The 19,320-nt window shown below is 37.4% G+C and overlaps 1 protein-coding gene across 1 annotated transcript; it reads left to right on the forward strand.

Annotated features, from left to right (window-relative positions):
* The first annotated feature begins 57 nt into the window (after positions 1-57).
* LOC129257722 (uncharacterized) lies at positions 58-18,244 on the forward strand. The gene is made up of 6 exons (XM_064097955.1): positions 58-264; positions 4,699-4,832; positions 7,201-7,468; positions 12,943-13,046; positions 16,423-16,564; positions 18,234-18,244. Exons 1-6 carry the CDS (start codon positions 156-158, stop codon positions 18,242-18,244), a joined length of 768 nt encoding a protein of 255 aa, XP_063954025.1. The 5' UTR covers positions 58-155.
* Positions 18,245-19,320: the final 1,076 nt, after the last annotated feature.

The following is a 19,320-nucleotide window of genomic DNA, read 5'->3' on the forward strand; positions in this document are numbered from 1 at the left end:
TGGTCTCCTTGAGTGATATTTTTAGTTAGTATTTGTATCATATCTGTCCACAGGGTGTCTTGTTCCTGATCAGAGCATCTCTGAATATTTTGCACAACTTGGCAAAGGCACCAGGAAACAAGCATGTTTACAGAGAAGAGAAAGTGGCGGAGCATATGGAACTGTATCTTGAGGGCGATCCTTATCTCAAGGCGGTTTGCATGATGACACTCGCTTACATCGTTGAGGAAGGTCAAGAGGAGATTTTAGCTGAGAAAGGGACCAGTAAGTCAGATCACTTGATCTGTTGCAAAGAGAATCACTGAAATTATTAAATGTTTATAGAATTTTGTTGCCATGGTTAACTACTAAAGATAGAATACATTAAATATTCATTGTCACAGACGGACAGGATAGAAATGGGTTTCTACGCTTGTCAGTGGTCTTTTGTTGTTTCTATCTAAACAAAACAATGCTGACAATTCATTTTCATTGCAGATGTTAATCTAATAAATTTACTTCCCTGGCATATGAATGTAATTTTGAAGCAAGCTGTAAATTTTACTGGAAGGACAAAAAGTTTTGTCACGGATGGACATTTCCAGTGTCACGGATGGCCATTTGGCGTCATGGCTTGACATTTTGTGTCACAGACGGACATTTTATGTCACAGATAAACTTGAAAAATGAAAAAAAAAAAAAAACTAATTTTCTGTGTCCACAGGAAAGAGATGTCCCAGCTATCATGCAGTCAATGTGTGGAAACAATTTTGCATGAGCTGTGACCTTTGACCTGCAGATTTCAATGTGAATATTTATCAAGTTATCATTCCAAAACCATTTGCATATTTAATGAGCTTCAACCTTTTACCGACAGACTTCAATTTCGAACTTGAATTTCAGTGTCATCTACCTACATACCAAAACATTTTTAAATTCCGTTGAATATCTATCAATCAGCCAGAAACCAATCTGCATCTATAATGAGCTGTGACTTTTGAGCTTGGACTTGAGGACTCCAAATTTGAAAATTACCTGCATTTTAGTGTGATCTACATACACCCCAAAAATATTTAAAATCTGTCAAATATTTTTGAAATTGTCATGCCGAAAGAAATTAGGGGGATGAACCGACAGAGCAACATTTAATGCCCCCTCGAGACTTTGTCAGCGGGGGCATGAACATACTTGTGTGAGAGTGTGTGTTGGGGGGAGGGGTTATTTGGGGGAATATTTATGAATTACAATACTATTTATTGGATTTATGTAATGAAATATCTCCCCAAACTGATAAAACACGATTACAAAATAATTGAATAAGAAACCCCCTACATATACCATTGTAACACAATGCAAATGTCCGTCCGTGATAAAATTTTATCCGTCTGTGACAATATTCAAATTCAACTTACGCATATGAATATTTGTTGATCTGGGTATTTGTACATACACGTTTTAGGTCTTTTGCTAGTGAGATAGCTGAGCATGTTTTTCTTTAAGTTTATTGCTCCAGCAATAGAACATTAAATTTTTTAATTTTATTTCTGTCACGGACGGACAAAATTGCATAAACATGAATATAAAAATGTGGTATGACCATTCCTTGACAAATATTTCCAAATATTCTTTTGTATTATTTTTAGCAAACTGGTGTTTCATCTATAATTACTTGCAAACAAAACTCAAGGAAATCTAATGACTGTCAAAATAGGACCAAATCAATATCTCTCAAAAGCGTCCGTCCGTGACAGCAGTGTTCAACACCCCTATTCGAAATTTAATCATTCCAGTCGCTTTCCGGACCTTAACAAAGTAACAAATATGGATTTGAGTAACTTTAGATATCAATGAAATATCCGGCAGTGATTACATCTTAAGAATGTAAAAATGAATTTTTTACCCCAATGCTCACGATCAGGCTCAACAGTCAAAAATAAATATTACCATCTGTTGTCATCCAGCAATTGAAGATACACTAAGTGTGAGTAAAGATCCCGTGCGGGGGGGGGGGGGGGGCACTTCCATTGGCGAGTGGATACCATGCACGATCATGGGGTCTCGAATAGCACCCTAAACAAGTATTTTCCATATTCTGAAAATGCATCCCTTAACAAGTATTGGAAACAAAACGATACCCTTGGCAAGTATTCGCTGAAATGAACCCCTAAACAAGTACAGCGATACTTTAATTGTTATATGTCATGGACGTCGGTTTTACCTTTACCTACATCATAGGGTTTAATACGGCCTCACCTCCCACACTTCGCGCAAGTCGGACTCTAAGCACGCAGTGTTGACTGTTGGGGCAAAAAGTACATCCTTTATTTTGAGTCTTTTTACCCCCACAAATTTGACCCTAAACATGTAGCTTTCCCAGCGGAATAGATACCCTTTTAAAATTATTTTAGTGTTTTTTACACCCTTATTACGTTACGTACCTAACTTGCCCTATCTTGAAAAATACATCCTTTTTACATGTTTTTTTTGGTCGCGCATGGTATCCACTCATCAATGTAAATGCCCCCCCCCCCCCCCCCCCCCGGGTAAAGATACACACACATTGCATGATAGTGCTTTTCTTTGAAGCTGCGCTTTGCTTTCAAGAATTCGAGGAAATTTGTCAAAGAGCTACATTAAACAACAGGTCCTGACTATGTTTTAAATAGGGTTCTTGAACCATGCTGCCAACAACTTGCCTTTATTTTCTCTATATGTATCAACTTGATTTAAAGATTTTCAAACGTCTGCAATTATTCCCATCCCAAGACCCAAACACTTATTATCAAACTGTTTTGATGTGATATGTAATAGGCCTGGAACGTATGCCATTTTTACCATTTGATTATTTCCTGAAAGAACAGTCGAATGATTTGATTGTTCATCAGGAATCACGTCTCGTAAGTCACAATTGTTGACCTACTTAGGTGACCTCCCAAATAAAGAACTTCTCCAGCAAACTGGCAAAGCCACATGTTACAAATTTAGACATCAATTATGGTTTCAATTATTGAACACCTAGGGTAAAGAGTATTGTCTGTTCCTCACAAATGAAAGCAGGCCTTTTTTGTTTCCCCCTTTTCTTTGATTTCTATGTCAAAAGAAACCATATGAAAGTTCAGTTTAATGTTCCAATTAAAAATCTTTCAAAATCAGTGCTCAAATTATGCATCCCTCTAAGTGCCACCCCCTGCATCATATGAATGAATAATTCCAGGGGGCCGTTTCATAAAGCTGTTCGTAAGTTAAGAGCGACTTTAAGAACGACTGGTGATCCTTTAATCTTGCGCGCTAAATCATCGCCAATCATGTAATGGTGTGTACCATTTACTACAAGAAAGGATCACCAGTCGTTCTTAAAGTCGCTCTTAACTTTATACGAACAGCTTTATGAAACACCCGCCTGATCAGTCACCAGTCTTGCAGTCCAAAGTCCAATTATGTCTTGGTTAACAACTCATTTATGAAGCATTCTTTGAGACAAACATGCTGGTGGTGCCTTTCATTTCTTGTGGCCCTGCCCATGATACTACACACTATCTTTCAAGAATGTTTTGCAAAATATTTTTCATTTGAAATACCTTTCAAAATTACAATTTTTTGTCATTTGAATTATAACTTGGTCTATTTTGGGAGACTAGTAGAGAACTTGCGCTGACAACTGAATGCATACCTGTCAACTGTCCCGATTAAACCGGAAAAATATGATTTTTGAAGGAATTATCCCGTCACATACATGTAGTACCAGCCATGAAAAATGCAATTTCTTACACCTTGGTCACATTTGCTCTACGGCGGCCGTACGGCGAGTCGAAAACAGCCGTTTTAATATTTTTTTGTCCAACTGCATATACATGATAAAGGTGGTTTGAATTAAAATCAATAAAACGGCTGTTTTCAACTCGCCGTACGGCCGCCATAGGGCAAATGTGACCAAGGTATTACCAGCACATTAATCCGTGCTTTAATTTATGTAAAAGTCCAAATTTTGTTGTCAAAATCATGAAAAAGCCTTGAAAATAGCGACGAGCGCAGTTTCAAATTGCTAAGTAGCGTCCAACAAACGTAGAGGGCAGCAACACACGACAGTGTTGCTTTTAGGAAGGTCCACTTCGATCAGATTTTGTGTCCATTTTCTCCCAGAGGTGAAGGCGAGACTTAGGGATCTAAATGTCCAAATGTCGTCCGTCCGTCACAAACCTTATGACACATAACTCCGCAACCGTAAGTCACTTTTCAACGAAACTTGGATGGTAGATGTACTTTGGGACCTGCATAGTATGCTGCAGTCGAAGGTCACATGGTAAGGTTAAGGTCATTTTCAGGTCAACGTTAAAGTTTACATACAAGACTCTCTTATGACACCTAACTCCGCAACCGTAAGTCACTTTTCAACCAAACTTGGATGGTAGATGGACTTGGCAGACCTGCATGTTATGCTGCAGTCAGAGGTCACATAGTAAGGTCAAAGGTCATTTTCAGGTCAATGTTAAAATTTACATGCAATACTCTCTTATGACACCTAACTCCCCAACCCCATGTATTTTTTTTTCCCTGCTTATTAAGACAAATTGAAATGTAGTTTAATGTGGAATTAGTATTCCAGATTTGATGAGATATCTAGTTGAAATCTATATTGTTTTTATTGTATTGCTTCTTTTAGATACAATAGAGTATCTAGTTCAAAACCTAAATTGTTTTTCTTGAATTGCTACTTTTCAGACACGATAGAGTATCTCGTTGAAATCTTGAAGGATGCCCAGAATAGCAAAGACAAAAGATGTCAAGGGTTATCTGATCAGGAAGTAACTGCTGCTTTGGGAAGATTAGCTGCACATGACAACAATAAAAAGAAGGTATGGTGTAATTTACTCTTTTTTTTATCAAAGTTTATGTCTGGTCAGGGCTCCTAATGCTATGCAGGTCTTAAAGACCCAGACCCTACCCCAAAATGAAATTGACAAATCATATACCAATCGGAAGCTAATAAACAACTTAATACAGAAATTCCAGCTTTATGCATTTTCATCACTTAAGATGCTTAAGAATAGCTCCAATTTTCTTAAGATGCTTAAGAATAGCTCCAATTTTCAGGCTTCAAAACGAGACTTTCTTGTAAATGCTTTCACCAGCCATGAGACCATGATGTCATGTTCTGTTAGAAGCTGTGCAATTCAATAGTTGTACACAGAAAAAGTGGGTGATTTTCCCCCATTCAGATTACGCATTTTATTTTCTTCACTTCTGTCACATAGAGATATCATAAATATCTATTCTGCAAGCTTGAATCTATGAAATCTACGGCTTTTGACAATTTTTCACCATATTTTATTTCCTGCTTACCGCTATTTGGCACAGTTTTCAAATTATATCTGCATTCAGATAATGTGTAACAAGTTTTCCTGACATAAGCGATAGCAATTGAGGCCAAATAAGAACTAAGAAAATAAATCGCAAACAATCTAGTGAAGAATTGTAGCTGTCCATCCATTTGAGCACTGAATAAATTGTAATTGTCATTTTTTTCTTTAAATTGAAAAAAAAATTGAATTCAATATCTGAAAAGCATAAAAGTTACCCCTTTTTGTCTCGCCCACCATACATGTAGGTGGAAGGCGAGACTTAGGAATCCAAATGTCGTCCGTTCGTCACAAATATTATGACACATAACTCCACAACCGTGGGTCACTTTTCAGCCAAACTTGGATGGTAGATAGACTTGGGGGACCTGCATGTTATGCTGCAGTCGGAGGTCACATGGTAAGGTCAAAGGTCATTTTCAGGTCAATGTTAAAGTTTACATGCAAGACTCTTATGACACCTAACTCCGCAACCGTAAGTCACTTTTCAACCAAACTTGGATGGTAAATGAACTTAGGCAGTTTGGGACCTGCATGTTATGCTGCAGTCAGAGGTCACATGGTAAAATCAAAGGTCATTTTCAGGTCAACGTTAAAGTTTACATGCAAGACTCTTATGACACCTAACTCCGCAACCGTAAGTCACTTTTCAACCAAACTTGGATGGTAAATGTACCTAGGCAACCTGCATGTTATGCTGCAGTTGGAGGTCACATGGTAAGGTCAAAGGTCATCTTTAGGTCAACGTTGAAGTTTACATGCAAGACTCTCTTATGACACCTAACTCCACAACCGTAAATCACTTTTCAACCAACCTTGGATGGTAGATGTACTTAGGCAACCTGCATGTTATGCTGCAGTTGGAGGTCACATGGTAAGGTCAAAGGTCATCTTTAGGTCAACGTTGAAGTTTACATGCAAGACTCTCTTATGACACCTAACTCCGCAACTGCAAGTCACTTTTCACCCAAACTTGGATTGCAATGTAATTAGGAGACCTGCATGTCTTGCTGCAGTCCCAGGTCACGTGGTAAGGTCAAAGGTCATTTTCAAGTCAACGTTAAAGTTTCTGTGCAAGAATCTCTTATGACTAATAACCCTGCAACAGTGAATCACTTTTCAACCATACTTGAATGGTAGATGTACTAACGGGATCTGCATGCTATTGTATTGGGAGGTCACATGGTATGGACAAAGTTCATTTTCAGGTCAACATTAAAGTTTATGTGCAAGACTCTTATGACAAGTGTTATTCCATCCCAGTCATTTCATAATGAAGTTTTGATACAATTCTGTTGCGTGCCCTTGCAAATCACGATATTTCTGGTTATTTTCATAAGTGGGCGAGACACAAAATCGCTTTTGCCTTGTGTGAAAGAGATAACTCGCCGGTCAAAAAAGCATGCTTCTCACTTCATCACAAATAAATTCCTATATCATTTATAAAGTACTTTAAAAATTCGGCTGTAAAGCTATCTTGACCAGGCGCTTTACCCAATTTAATCTGTTTAACTGCATCAAGTAGTTCTGAATAACATATATCCCCCTATAAAATTTCACTTTCTTGCGGGGTAACTCCGCGCTAGATCTTGAGCGGCGACTGAGCGATGCCCCCAAAACCAGTGGTGCCCGGATGGCCACCACTCGGTGCCTGGGCGAAATTGGCTAAAAACTCGCCACCCGGTCACCGAGTAGGCTAATTTGGGGGAGGTGACCTTAGTCTCAGAACGGGTCTAGGGAAGTTCAAGAAAAATTGGCAGACTGAAAACATGGGGTCTGATGGAATGCATGGTATGTACCAAAATATGCAAGTGAAGTAGGCATTAACATCAATAAGATGATTTACCATCTTCTCTTTTAATAGATTGTAGAAGCTGGAGGTCTTCCTCTCATTATAAACATGCTACATGAGAAAACTACAGTGGCACAGGAAGCTGCAGTGAATGCATTGTGGAGCTTGGCATTCTGTGATGATGTGAGTGAGAAACTGAGAACTAATACAGATTGCATGGAGATATTGCAAGAGCTCTCAGTAAGTTCATCGCCGGAGGTCTCAAAGGCAGCTCACGGTGCATTGTGGGTAATCAACAAAGAAGGTGAAAAGACAGACCTTGAGAAAAAGAGCACGGAAGGTAAATTTTTTCAAAGAATTAAAGCCCAGCTAAAAGTGCCAATGATGTAAAATGTAAAGAAGGATCATCTACTGTAACATAGACGGGTCAATATATGGTTTGACCCGTAACAAATTGCAACAAATGATTTTTCAACTGTTTCTGGCAGTTTTTGACCTCAGGAATAACATACTAAAAATCTACCAAAATCCGCATACAGGAAAGTAGTTATTTTCAAGATGGCCGCCATTCACAGAAAATGGATAGTACTCACTCATTATCTACCCAAGAATCCTATTTCGGTTCATATTCCATGGTCCAGTGGATAAACAAATTTATTGATACAAGTTAGAGTGAGTATTAGCACTCCAGGTACCAGGAAAATTCAAGATGGCGCCCGAAATGGCTGCCGTAGGCTAAAAATCCACAATTCATACTAACATGTATGTGGCTTTAATTTGGTTTCTATTCAATGGTTTTAAGGGTGAAGTAGTACATTGGGACAGCCAGTGGTCTGGTGTGTCCCAAAATCCAAGATGGCTTCCAAAAATTGAGTTTAAAATGGCTGTTGATACTTAGATTGGACATAGCTCATATCATATCCACCTGTATCGGCCGCACAGAAACATTGTTAGCGTCGCCGCAATGGCTAATGTCAAAGTAATGCTTTATTTACATCTGGGATCAACGCTTGACATCACAATCTGTATATTATTATTCATTAACAAATCAGATACTAACAACATGGGTAGAATTACCGCATAGAAGGCACAGAAAGTACTGTTAAGGTGCCGTTAGGCGCGAGTGTTGTTTGGTGATTTGAGTTAGGCAAAATCTACAATTTGTGCATAGTGATCTAGATTTAACTTAAGATTTAGTTATGATTATTTGCACCTCCTACAAGTTTAAAATTTTAAAGGGTAAAGGAATATAATTCATTATTATATATAGGCCTACAAAAATTTACTTATTATTACATTTTAAACATGAGTGATAACAAGTAGTAAATATATATTTACTAATTTAATTTAAAAAAATATCGAATAAGCTTTAAAACGATCAAGAAAATTAGCCTATCATGATATTACGATGGAGATTCTGTACAAAAAAAAATGCAATCCCACTTTTCATCAATTTCTTTTGTTTGAAAATGCTCTTCACAGACTTCACTCATCATGCTCATGATAGAGTATTTGCTAATGATGATTATCATGCGATAAATTCCATCAGCTATTGTTCTTCTTTCTAATGTAGGGTCTATTCTTAAAAATGTCTTCAAACACTTAAAAACATGATATATCTTGGAAGAAAAAAAATCTTGATGAAAAGGATCATATCTTGGCACTAATCAACATTCCCCACTATATACCAATTCTTTATAGAGGGGTACTTCTGGCTGAAGAAAATAATACGGTTTGAACAGTAAAGTGAGACAAACAAAACACTGACAAATTGATGAAAATTGGAAATGAATACAAAAAATTATGGTATCTTAAATTTTGTGTTGGGCCCTATTTCGGTGAAATTTATATTCATGTCTTCAGGAATAGGCAATGAGGGTCTGTTGTATCATACAAAATTAGGTTTATTTAAATTTTGTCCACCCAGAATATTGCTTCAAAGATCATCATTTTGTTACTCAGTCGACATACACACATTGGAGACAATTATGAGTTCATTTCAATAAATTCAGAAAAGGGGAAAGAGCTAGAGGATATGGCATCATCATTCCATTTATTACATATTCATGGCCACATGCTGCTCAGTAATATCTTTTGCAAAAAAACAGTTTAAGATTTTTAATATTCAAGAATTTTGTTATTTTTTATCAGATTTGATGAAATTTTCAGCAATTTGCTCATCTAATTTTACTCCTTATTCGTATATAATAAATAATAATAATATGAACATTTGTAATGCGCCGGTATCCATCATAAAAAGATGCTCATGGCGCAATAAAGAAAAGAAAAGAAAAGAAAAGGAAAAAGAAAGGAAGGAAGAAAGAAAGAAAACCTACTAAAAAGAGGGGTGGAATAACAATTACCTAAAAGCTTGCGTGAATAACCAGGTTTTAAGAGAACTTTTGAAAGTGGTGAGACAAGAAATATTGCGGATTTCTATTGGCAGTTTATTCCATAGGAAAGGCCCAGCATGTTGAAATGATCGATCCCCCCATGAATTATGAGATTGTGGTACAGCGAGTAAGAATGAACTAGAAGACCTAAGGTTGCGAGAGGGATTGTATGGAGTAATCAAGGAAGAGTCGTATTGAGGTGCAGTTCTGTGAATAGAATGGAAAACAAGTAGGAGGATTTTAAATGTAATGCGCTGTACAACAGGTAACCAGTGAAGAGATTTGAGAATGGGGGTTATGTGATTCCTCTTGGGGGACATGGTGACGATACGGGCAGCATTATGTTGGAGTTTCCTAAGGCGATCTAACTGAGATTGTGAAACATTATATACTAAAGCATTGCAAAAATCAAGACGGGCTGTAATAAGTGCATGTATAATCTTCTCTGTACAAGACTTAATGAGATACTTCCTAATGAACCCCAGATTCCGTAATTGGTACTGTACTGATTGACATATACTAGAGACCTGGGTAGACATGGACATATTAGCATCAAACATAACCCCAAGATTTCTGCACTTATCTGAAACTCTGATTACAGAACATCCTATTTTTATGGAGCAAACATTAGACTTAGATAACTGAGCCCTAGAACCAAGCAACATGAATTCAGACTTAGCATTATTTACTTTAAGAGAGTGTGAGCACATCCAATCTAGTACATCATTAATACATTCTTCAAGCTTTTTGATAGCTAGTTCAGTGTTATCTTGACCAGCGGCGAAAGAAGTATACGGCTGAAAGGTATATTGTTGTGTGGGCCCGAAATACCCCTTTAATTCGGTCGAGGTATATTTTAAATTACTTGGTATAAAAAAGGGAGACAAGTTTTAAAGGGAGAAGTTATTCACTAACATCGTCACTATTGGCGCCCTTGGCACTGTTAGTGATTTGTATGAACATTAGCGCCACTGTTAGCTTCTGCTGGGCCTTTTATTGTTAGATTTTTAGGAATTCGGCTAAGCTTCTGTGAGATTATTGATACCGGTAGGCCTACTAGTGCTCTGTTAGTGAAAACAATGCGTCTAGACAGTGGTCGCCCGTGAAAGATGTGACTGGCCCTTCTGCTAGTGTTCTGTTACGCTAACAACGCTTCTGTGCGGCCGCCACTGGGAGATATGAATTTGGTGTCTATACCATGCTTAAATGGGTCAAATTATACTTTGGGATATTGGACAATCGATGGTCAAGTATGTCCAAAAGTCCCCGGAGGCATGCAAAATTTAGTATAAAATAGCCGCTGTTAATTACAAATGGATATAGTTCATGTAATATCCGTCAAGGGCATATGATTTTGATGTCTAAACAATGGTTTTAAATATCAGAAATTTAGTTACAAGGACAGTCAGTGGCCCAGTATTTCGAAAATCCAAGATGGCTTCCAAAAATCGGAGTCTAAAAATGACTGCTGTTACTTTTAACATGGACATAGTTCATTTAAAATCCACCAAGGAGATATGATTTGGGTGTCCACACCATGGTTTTCATGGTAATACGTTTGGACTGGTTACATTGATATGCAGTTGTCCAGTTTGCCTAAAAATCCAAGAGAATTTTCCAAAAACGCATCTAAACGCATCTTATCACTCAATAATGGTCAGAGTTCTACAATATCAATCTGTGAGAAATAATGTTGGTTTTTAACTGTGGTATGAAGGGTCAAATAATACATTGGGACAAGTAACAAGGATGTATTTCATTTGTCAAAAAATCCAAGGTAGATTCTAAAATTTCATAAAAATGGGTGGTGTTACCAACTCATAAAACAATATGATAACTTATATGCATTTAAGTGTGGGCACCAAAATTATTTCTCACAGGTGGATATTGTATGAACTATGTCCGCTTTTAAAAGTCAAGTCCACTTTTAGAGGTCAAGTCCACCTCTGGAAAATGCTGATTTGAATAAATGGAGAAAAATCAAACTAGCATAGTGCTGAAAATTTCATCAAAATTGGATGTAAAATAAGAAAGTTATGACATTTTAAAGTTTCGCTATTTTTCACAAAACAGTGATATGCAAAACTAGGTGAGTCAGTCGATGATGTTCATCACTCACTATTTCTTTTGTTTTTTATTGTTTGAATTATACAATATTTCATTTTTTATAGATATGACAATTAGGACCAACTTGACTGAATCATATAGTATTAAACAATGCTAATTCCACATGTTCAGGGAGGAATTAATCGTATCACTTGCAGGCATGAAAATTCTCCGCGTTTCCGCGGATTTCCGCGTTTTTGTTTGCTGAATTTCCATTTTTTTTACTCCTAAAATCCGCGTTTTAATTTCCGATTTTTAGCGCTAAAATGTTTTAGCATATCTTACGTGTTATATGACGTTCGGCCTTTACAACGATTGCGCAGGAATCTCTTATCTAGCACATCTCAACTCTACACGTGTATTTCGCAGTGTGTTTTACGTTTCTGTGCATGCAGTGCAGCAGTGGTGTGCTTGCAATCGCTGGGGGCAACCCGGCGCGCCGGGCATGCAGCGACCGGGCGCGCATATCATATCGGACCGGTGGAAGACCGATAAAGAAGCTGAATGTGCTGTCCAAAGTCACCCCGGTGTCCAAAGTCACCCCGGTTTACGGTACTTGATTTTTTAGTATTTTTTAGTTTTTTTTAATTGAATTTTGGACAAAAAATCCATATAAATACTTCATTACAATCATTCAACTCAAACAGGTTTTTGGAGTTGTAAAATTGATAAAACCCTGGACCCCACCCATTAGCAGCGAGCGGCAAACCGCTCGCCCGGTGGGTTTCGCCCACCGTCTTTTCAACGACATTTCCAAAACCCTTTCAGCTTTTTTTTTCATAGCCAATTTTCATGCCTGCACTTGACAATGAGGAGATATTAGAATATTTCATATAATAAAATACAAAAGAAATTGTGAATGGATGACGTCATAGTCTCTTCATTTGCATACCAGCCAGGATGTGCATTTAACTGTTTTGTTGAATTAAGCGAAACTTAAAAGTGTCATAACATTCTTATTTTACATCCGATTTTGATGAAACTATGCTTGTTGGATTTTTCTCTTCTCATTCAAATCAACTTTTTGTTGGGGTGGACTTGTCCTTTAAGTAACAGCAGTCATTTTAAAACCCAAAATGGATAACTGCATATCATGGTAACCAGTCCCAAAGTATTTTTTTACCCTTGAAACCCTAGTGTAGACACCTAAAAAATAACCCCAAGGTGTATTTATAATGTTCTATATCCGCTTTTAAGTAACAACAGTCATTTAAGACCCCCATTTTTAGAGCCGTCTTCGATTTTTGGATATACTTGACACCTGACTATCCTTTCAACTTAACCGAATGTATTACTTGACCCTTTAAACTTTCAGGTGCAGGAACAATGAAGAGCGTTCAGAGCAGACGGCAGCATGTGATGATCAGCTACCAGTGGGATAATCAACCATTGATCCTTCAAATGAGAGATGAAATAAAGGTAGTTTACTACATGTATAGGTTACTATTTTAGTATGTTGGCTCAGTTGTTAGTGTCCACCTCACATGGAAGGTCGGGAGTTCAAGCCCGGCCATGTTGGACCAAGAGTCGATAAAAAATGGGAGTTGCTGCTTCCCTGTTCGGCGTTCAATGATTTAAGGGATAGAGCAACATCAATCTGGCGTTGCTTAATGGCTGCCGGGCGCACAATCAATTGGGCAAAAAAATTCTTATTTTCGGTTCCTATTTCTGATCTCTATTTCAAAATTTAAAAATATGGATTATTTACTCCATTATTAGTGATGTATTCATCTACTTTATGCTAGTTTGTGTTGCATGAACTCGCCCTTTAATATATGTACACAGATTTAATGCGCAACAGCACCATATCCCGCTGAACTATAGCCATGCACTTCCTATTATAACAAGACCATGTCTTTCTCTTTGTTTTTTTTTTGGGCCCTCGCGGAATATAGAGGTTTCTTCTTGAAAGAGCTAAGCACACTTCCAAAATACATTTATTTTGCATATTTATTGCTTTTCCTTTGCACCAAAATCATTGCTGTTTTTATTACTTTGGTGCTGGTGCTGGTTTGGTTTTTTGTCTCGCCCACCAGAGGTGAAGGCGAGACTAAGGGATCCAAATGTTGACCGTCCATCACAAACATTATGGCACATACATGTAAGTTTGCAACAATATGTCACTTTTCAACCGAACTTGAATTGTAGATGTACTTTGGAGAACTGCATGTTATGCTGCAGTTGGAGGTCACATGGTAAGGTCAAAAGTCATAGCCAAGAATAACACAATTTCTACTGGTTCTGTTGAAGTCCCTTTCAGCTGTCTCGGATTTTTCCTATATTCTAGAGGACAAGGTGTGGTGTCCAGTCAGGGTGCTCAACTGGTATCTTGACAACTCTTTGTCATCTCATGCAAACCATTTTCTGCAGTTTTGCGCGATTCTTTTCCTGTTGGATCGTTTGGGAGATCCAAACAGCGGGTGCAGATGCATTGCTGTCTGATGCGATGCTAAAGGCCCTATCTTGGGCACCTTTTCATGGTGTTCCCCTAGACGACTTTTTGAGGGCTGCTTCATGCGTCCTACTTGAAGGACATTTCCTCTGGTGAGGAGAGGTTTGCGCCCTCCGTCTTGAAGACAGTGGCATCTGCACATCCCTAGAACTTAGTTACTTCCTTGGTTTTTGACATACTTCCTATGATTTTACCTGCATTGGTCTAGCATAAAGTAGATGGACACATCACAAGTATTGAAGTAAATCATGAAAATACTAACCTGATTTTTGTCTCACCTGCATAGCAGAGTGAGACTATAGGCGCCGCTTTTCCGACGGCGGCATCAACACCAAATCTTAACCGAAGGTTAAGTTTTTGAAATGACAGCATAACTTAGAAAGTATATAGACCTAGTTCATGAAACTTGGCCATTAGGTTAATCAAGTATTACTGAACATCCTGCCTGAGTTTCATGTCACATGACCAAGGTCAAAGGTCATTTAGGGAATCAACATCAAAATCTTAACCTAAGGTTAATTTTTGAAATGTCATCATAACTTAGAAAATATATGGACCTAGTTCATGAAACTTGGACATAAGGTTAATCAAGTATTACTGAACATCCTGCATGAGTTTCACGTCACATGACCAAGGTCAAAGGTCATTAAGGGTCAATGGACTTTGGCCAAATTTGAATTACCATCATAACTTTGAAAGTTTATGGATCTGGGGAGTGTTTCATCAACATTTTCATCCGACAAGTTGTTAGATCTGACATCTTTCTCTGATGTTGATTGGCTGAGAGGTACTGTTACTATGGTAACTGTCGGATAAAATGGGACTTGTCGGATAAAACGTCCGACAAGTCCTTTCATGAAACGCCCCCCTGATTCATGAAACTTAGACATAATAGTAATCAAGTATCACTGAACATCCTGTGCAAGTTTTAGGTCACATGATTAAGGTCAAAGGTCATTTAGGGTCAATGAACTTTAGCCAAATTGGGGGTATTTGTTGAATTACCATCATAACTTTGAAAGTATATTGGTCTAGTTCATAAAACTTGGACATAAGAGTAATCAAGTATCACTGAACATCCTGTGCGCATTTCAGGTCACATGACCAAGGTAAAAGGTCAATGAACTTTGGCCATAATGGGGGGTATCTGTTGAATTATGGATCTGACTCATGAAATTTGGACATATGAGTAATCAAGTATCACTGAACATCCTGTGCGAGTTTCAGGTCACATGATCAAGGTCAAAGGTCATGTAAGGTCAATGAACTTTGTCAATGTTGGTTTTTTGTTGTTGAATTACCATCATATCTCTGTATTAAAGTGTATTGGTCTAGATCATAAAACGTGGACATAAGAGTAACCAAGTATCACTGAACATCTTGTGCGAGTTTCAGGTAACATGACCAAGGTCAAAGGTCAATGGATATTGGCCATGTTGGGGGTATTTGTTGAATTACCATCATAACTCGGTAAGTGTATTGGTCTAGTTCATAAAACTTGGACATAAGAGTCGTCAAGTATCACTGAACATCTCATGCGAGTTTCAGGTCACATGACCAAAGTCAAAGGTCATTTAAGGTCATTGAACTTTGGCCATTTTAGAGGTAATTTTTAGATTGCTGTCATAACTTTCAAAGTTTATAGATATAGTGTATAACATGAGGATATAGGGGTAATCAAGTATCACTGACAAGTTTTAGGTCACATTATCAAGGTCAAATGTCAATGAATGTCATGTGAATGGTGTTTTTTGTGAATAATTATTAAAAGGGTGTTTTTCAAAGTCAGTACTGCTGCTATATTGAATCGCGTGATGCAGGTGAGACCGCCAGAGGCATTCCACTTGTTTATTTTAATACTTGATAATCTGATGTATCCATCTACTATCCCTACCGCCATCCCCCTGCCTTGCGTGGCGACATGTCACTACTGCGAAGGCTCATAAAGAGGAAGACATAGGGTTGATACAATCAGAAGTGCATGGCTTTAGTCTAGTGGGAGATGGTGCTGTTGCGCATTAATTCTGTATACATATATTCAAGGGCGAGTTCATGAAACACAAACCAGAATAAAGTATATGAATACATTAGATTATCTTGTAAATAAGAGAATCAGGTAAGTATTTTCATGTTTGCGATTGTTAGGATTATTCTGCTCATACATGTACAACTCTCCCGGGAAGACCTCCTTTCAGAAGGCAATTCTCCCTGAGGATTTTCCTGTGAGATTTGTCTTGATAGAAGTTTGAAATTCATATCTATAACTAATGAATGCCTGTCTGAATTATTTCCTTTTTTGATTGCAGAGCAGAAGCAACAAAAATTTGTTTTGATTCTTTGCAGAGAGCTGGTTACAAACTCTGGGTAGATGTTGACTGTATGTATGGCTCTACACTACAAGCAATGGCAGAAGCCATAGAGAATGCATGTGCCATTGTTATGTGTATATCAGAGAGGTACAAAGAGAGCCCAAACTGTAGAACAGGTAAAAACAAAATTATGTAGGGTAAAGCTAGTTATATGTATTTGCAAACATTGTTTTCATTAAAAAGTCCTTAAAGCAGAATGAAACTCTTGGAGCAAGTTAGCTTTTGTGAAAGCAGAAAAATCAAAGAATAAGATCAACAAAAGTTTGAGTAAAATAGGACTAGAAATAGAAGAGTTATGAGCATTTGAATGTCAAAATCACTAATGCTATGGAGATCCTCCTATTGGCAATGCGACCAAGATCTATGATGTCACAGATGAACAACTCTCCCCTTTTGGACACTGAAAATATACCCCAAAACATCTCTTTTTGCTCATTCTAATCATATGACAAACGATTCATCAATGATATAATGTTGTGAAACCTCTGTACTTGTCCTCTCATAAAGAGAACACCTCACCTTGTGATAGACTCTATAAAAGTGAGAATATATGTGAAATAAGTACTAAAGTAATGAGGGAGTTGTACGTGTGTGACATCACAGATCTTGGTCGCATTGCCAATAGGAGGATCTACATGGCATTAGTGATCTCAATATTCAAATGCTCATAACTTTCTTATTATTCATTCAATTTTCCTCAAACTTTCAACAATATGTTTCTTTGAATTTTCTCTTTGATATGGATTCAGCTGGTTTCAAGGGTTTCATTCTCCTTTAACCCTCAATCTCCCGGGGTATTCTGATTCTTGTCATTCCCGGGGGGGGGGGGGGGGGGGGGCCATTATGGCCCCCCCTTAAGATCTCAGCAGTGGATTGCGCGATCACAACGAAAATTTGCATGATGGTAGAGAATGACGTAATCTACGCAGTTGCATTGCTAAATTTCACTGAATTCATATATTTTTATTTTATATGAATTAATTATGCTAATTTATTCATGAAATCATACTTTTTGCTCTGATTCACTAAATAAAGCTCCTAGAATGCTATTTTTTGGTGAAAATATTCTTTATAGCATTCCTAACAATTGTGAATGAAAAAAATTCTGGTACCAAGACCGATTTCTCATGTATTTTATTGTTTTTTAAATTTCTTATGTATTTCTTTGTTTTTTTACTTTTTGTTTTTTATTGTTTTTTCAATGGAAATCGTTCCAGACTTAATTCTAATCATAAACAAGGCAAAATTAATTAAGTTTAATCATTAAAAGTAGAAATAATGATACATTTATGAATTTTGGCCAAATACACAATTTGCATTGGATTTGTACATGAAATCACGTTTATGAGCAATTTTGGGTCTGACATGCACTTACATAATGTTGCGTAATGTCGTAACCGCGTACCCGGGCGTCACAAATTTGGTCTCAAAATTTGCGCGAGACTTGAAAGTAAAAAGTCAGTGAGCGGCGAGGTCAAAAAATTTTGCGCAGCAGATATATCGCAAAAATTGTCGAGGGGGGGGGGGGCCATAATGGCCCCCCCCCCCCCCCCCCCCCGGGAGAATTAGGGTTAAATTAAAATTGATTGTCACCATATCATAGTTGATCTAGATCTAGTTTATTAACGTTGACATAACTCTGTGAAATCATGAAATTACCATATTGAGTATTACCAACACTGATGTGCACATGTGGGACAGTGTATACATGTATTATGCCTATTACTGAGGAAAACCACCACCACTCTTTGTATCCTATCTCATTCTTTTTAACCCCATCCTCAGGAAGGCTCTAGATGATTCAAAATTCAACGAGATGATGTTATTTTTAATATTTCTAAGAATCTAAGAAATAAACTTTCTTAAAATAACATGTGTCCTACAAACACATGAACTTGATATTGAAGAATATCTCATTTCTTTTTTTCCTTTTCCTTTTTAAGTAATGCATCTTTTGTATCACCCTTTATTTCCACATGTTTATGTAAAAGCTTGGTAGAGACAATCTGCACAAATTTAAAGATATGTTACAAAAGAGCATTAGTAAACCCCCAAACTCACGTATCCTATATATGAAAAACCATCTCCACCTTATTTTCAAATCTCTTAGTATTAGGGCCTTTTCACCCATGAATCTTGAATCATCATTGTAATGATGATTGCAATACATCTTTAGAATCAACGGACCTTTCACACGGAAAATTGGTACCCTGAAACTTAACTGGAATTCACCTCCGGAGTAGAATTTGAATTCGTGATTGTGCTAAGCTTTCGGGATTCTAGTTTGGTTTCACACATGCTAAAAATTTGTCATTAGCCTTATTTTGAACTGGAATCTTCATTCAAATTACGATAGTTTTTTTTACCGTGTGAAAGGGCGGTATGCCTCGTTAGCCACATATCCTTTGCGCTCATACAAATAAGTGAAAATCTATCATTTTAAGCCCCCTTCTGTCGTAATCCATACACATAACATTCCATTTTATTTTGTCTCTCCCATTCAATTGAAATTCAAACATTAACATCTCAATATCATTAAGAACCCATGATGATACCAGGGTAAGTGACCATATCAAAATTATTTTCAATAGTGCAAATGTTTTCAACAATTGTATTTTGCCCATTTAAGTAAGATCCGACTGTTTCCACATATTCAACAAACTTTTAATGTTACTTAAAATAGATCTCTTAAAATCTCACAGAGTAAAGGATGATTCTGCTTGAAAGAGCTAAGTACACTTCCAAAATACATTTATTTTGCGTATTTATTGCTTTTCCTTTGTACCAAAATCATTGCTGTCCTTTATTACTTCGGTGCTTGAGGTTTGGTTTGTTTGTCTCGCCCACTAGTGGTGAAGGCGAGACTAAGGGA

The sequence above is a fragment of the Lytechinus pictus genome, chromosome 3 (assembly GCF_037042905.1).
Source record: "Lytechinus pictus isolate F3 Inbred chromosome 3, Lp3.0, whole genome shotgun sequence".
Classification (NCBI taxonomy): domain Eukaryota; kingdom Metazoa; phylum Echinodermata; class Echinoidea; order Temnopleuroida; family Toxopneustidae; genus Lytechinus; species Lytechinus pictus.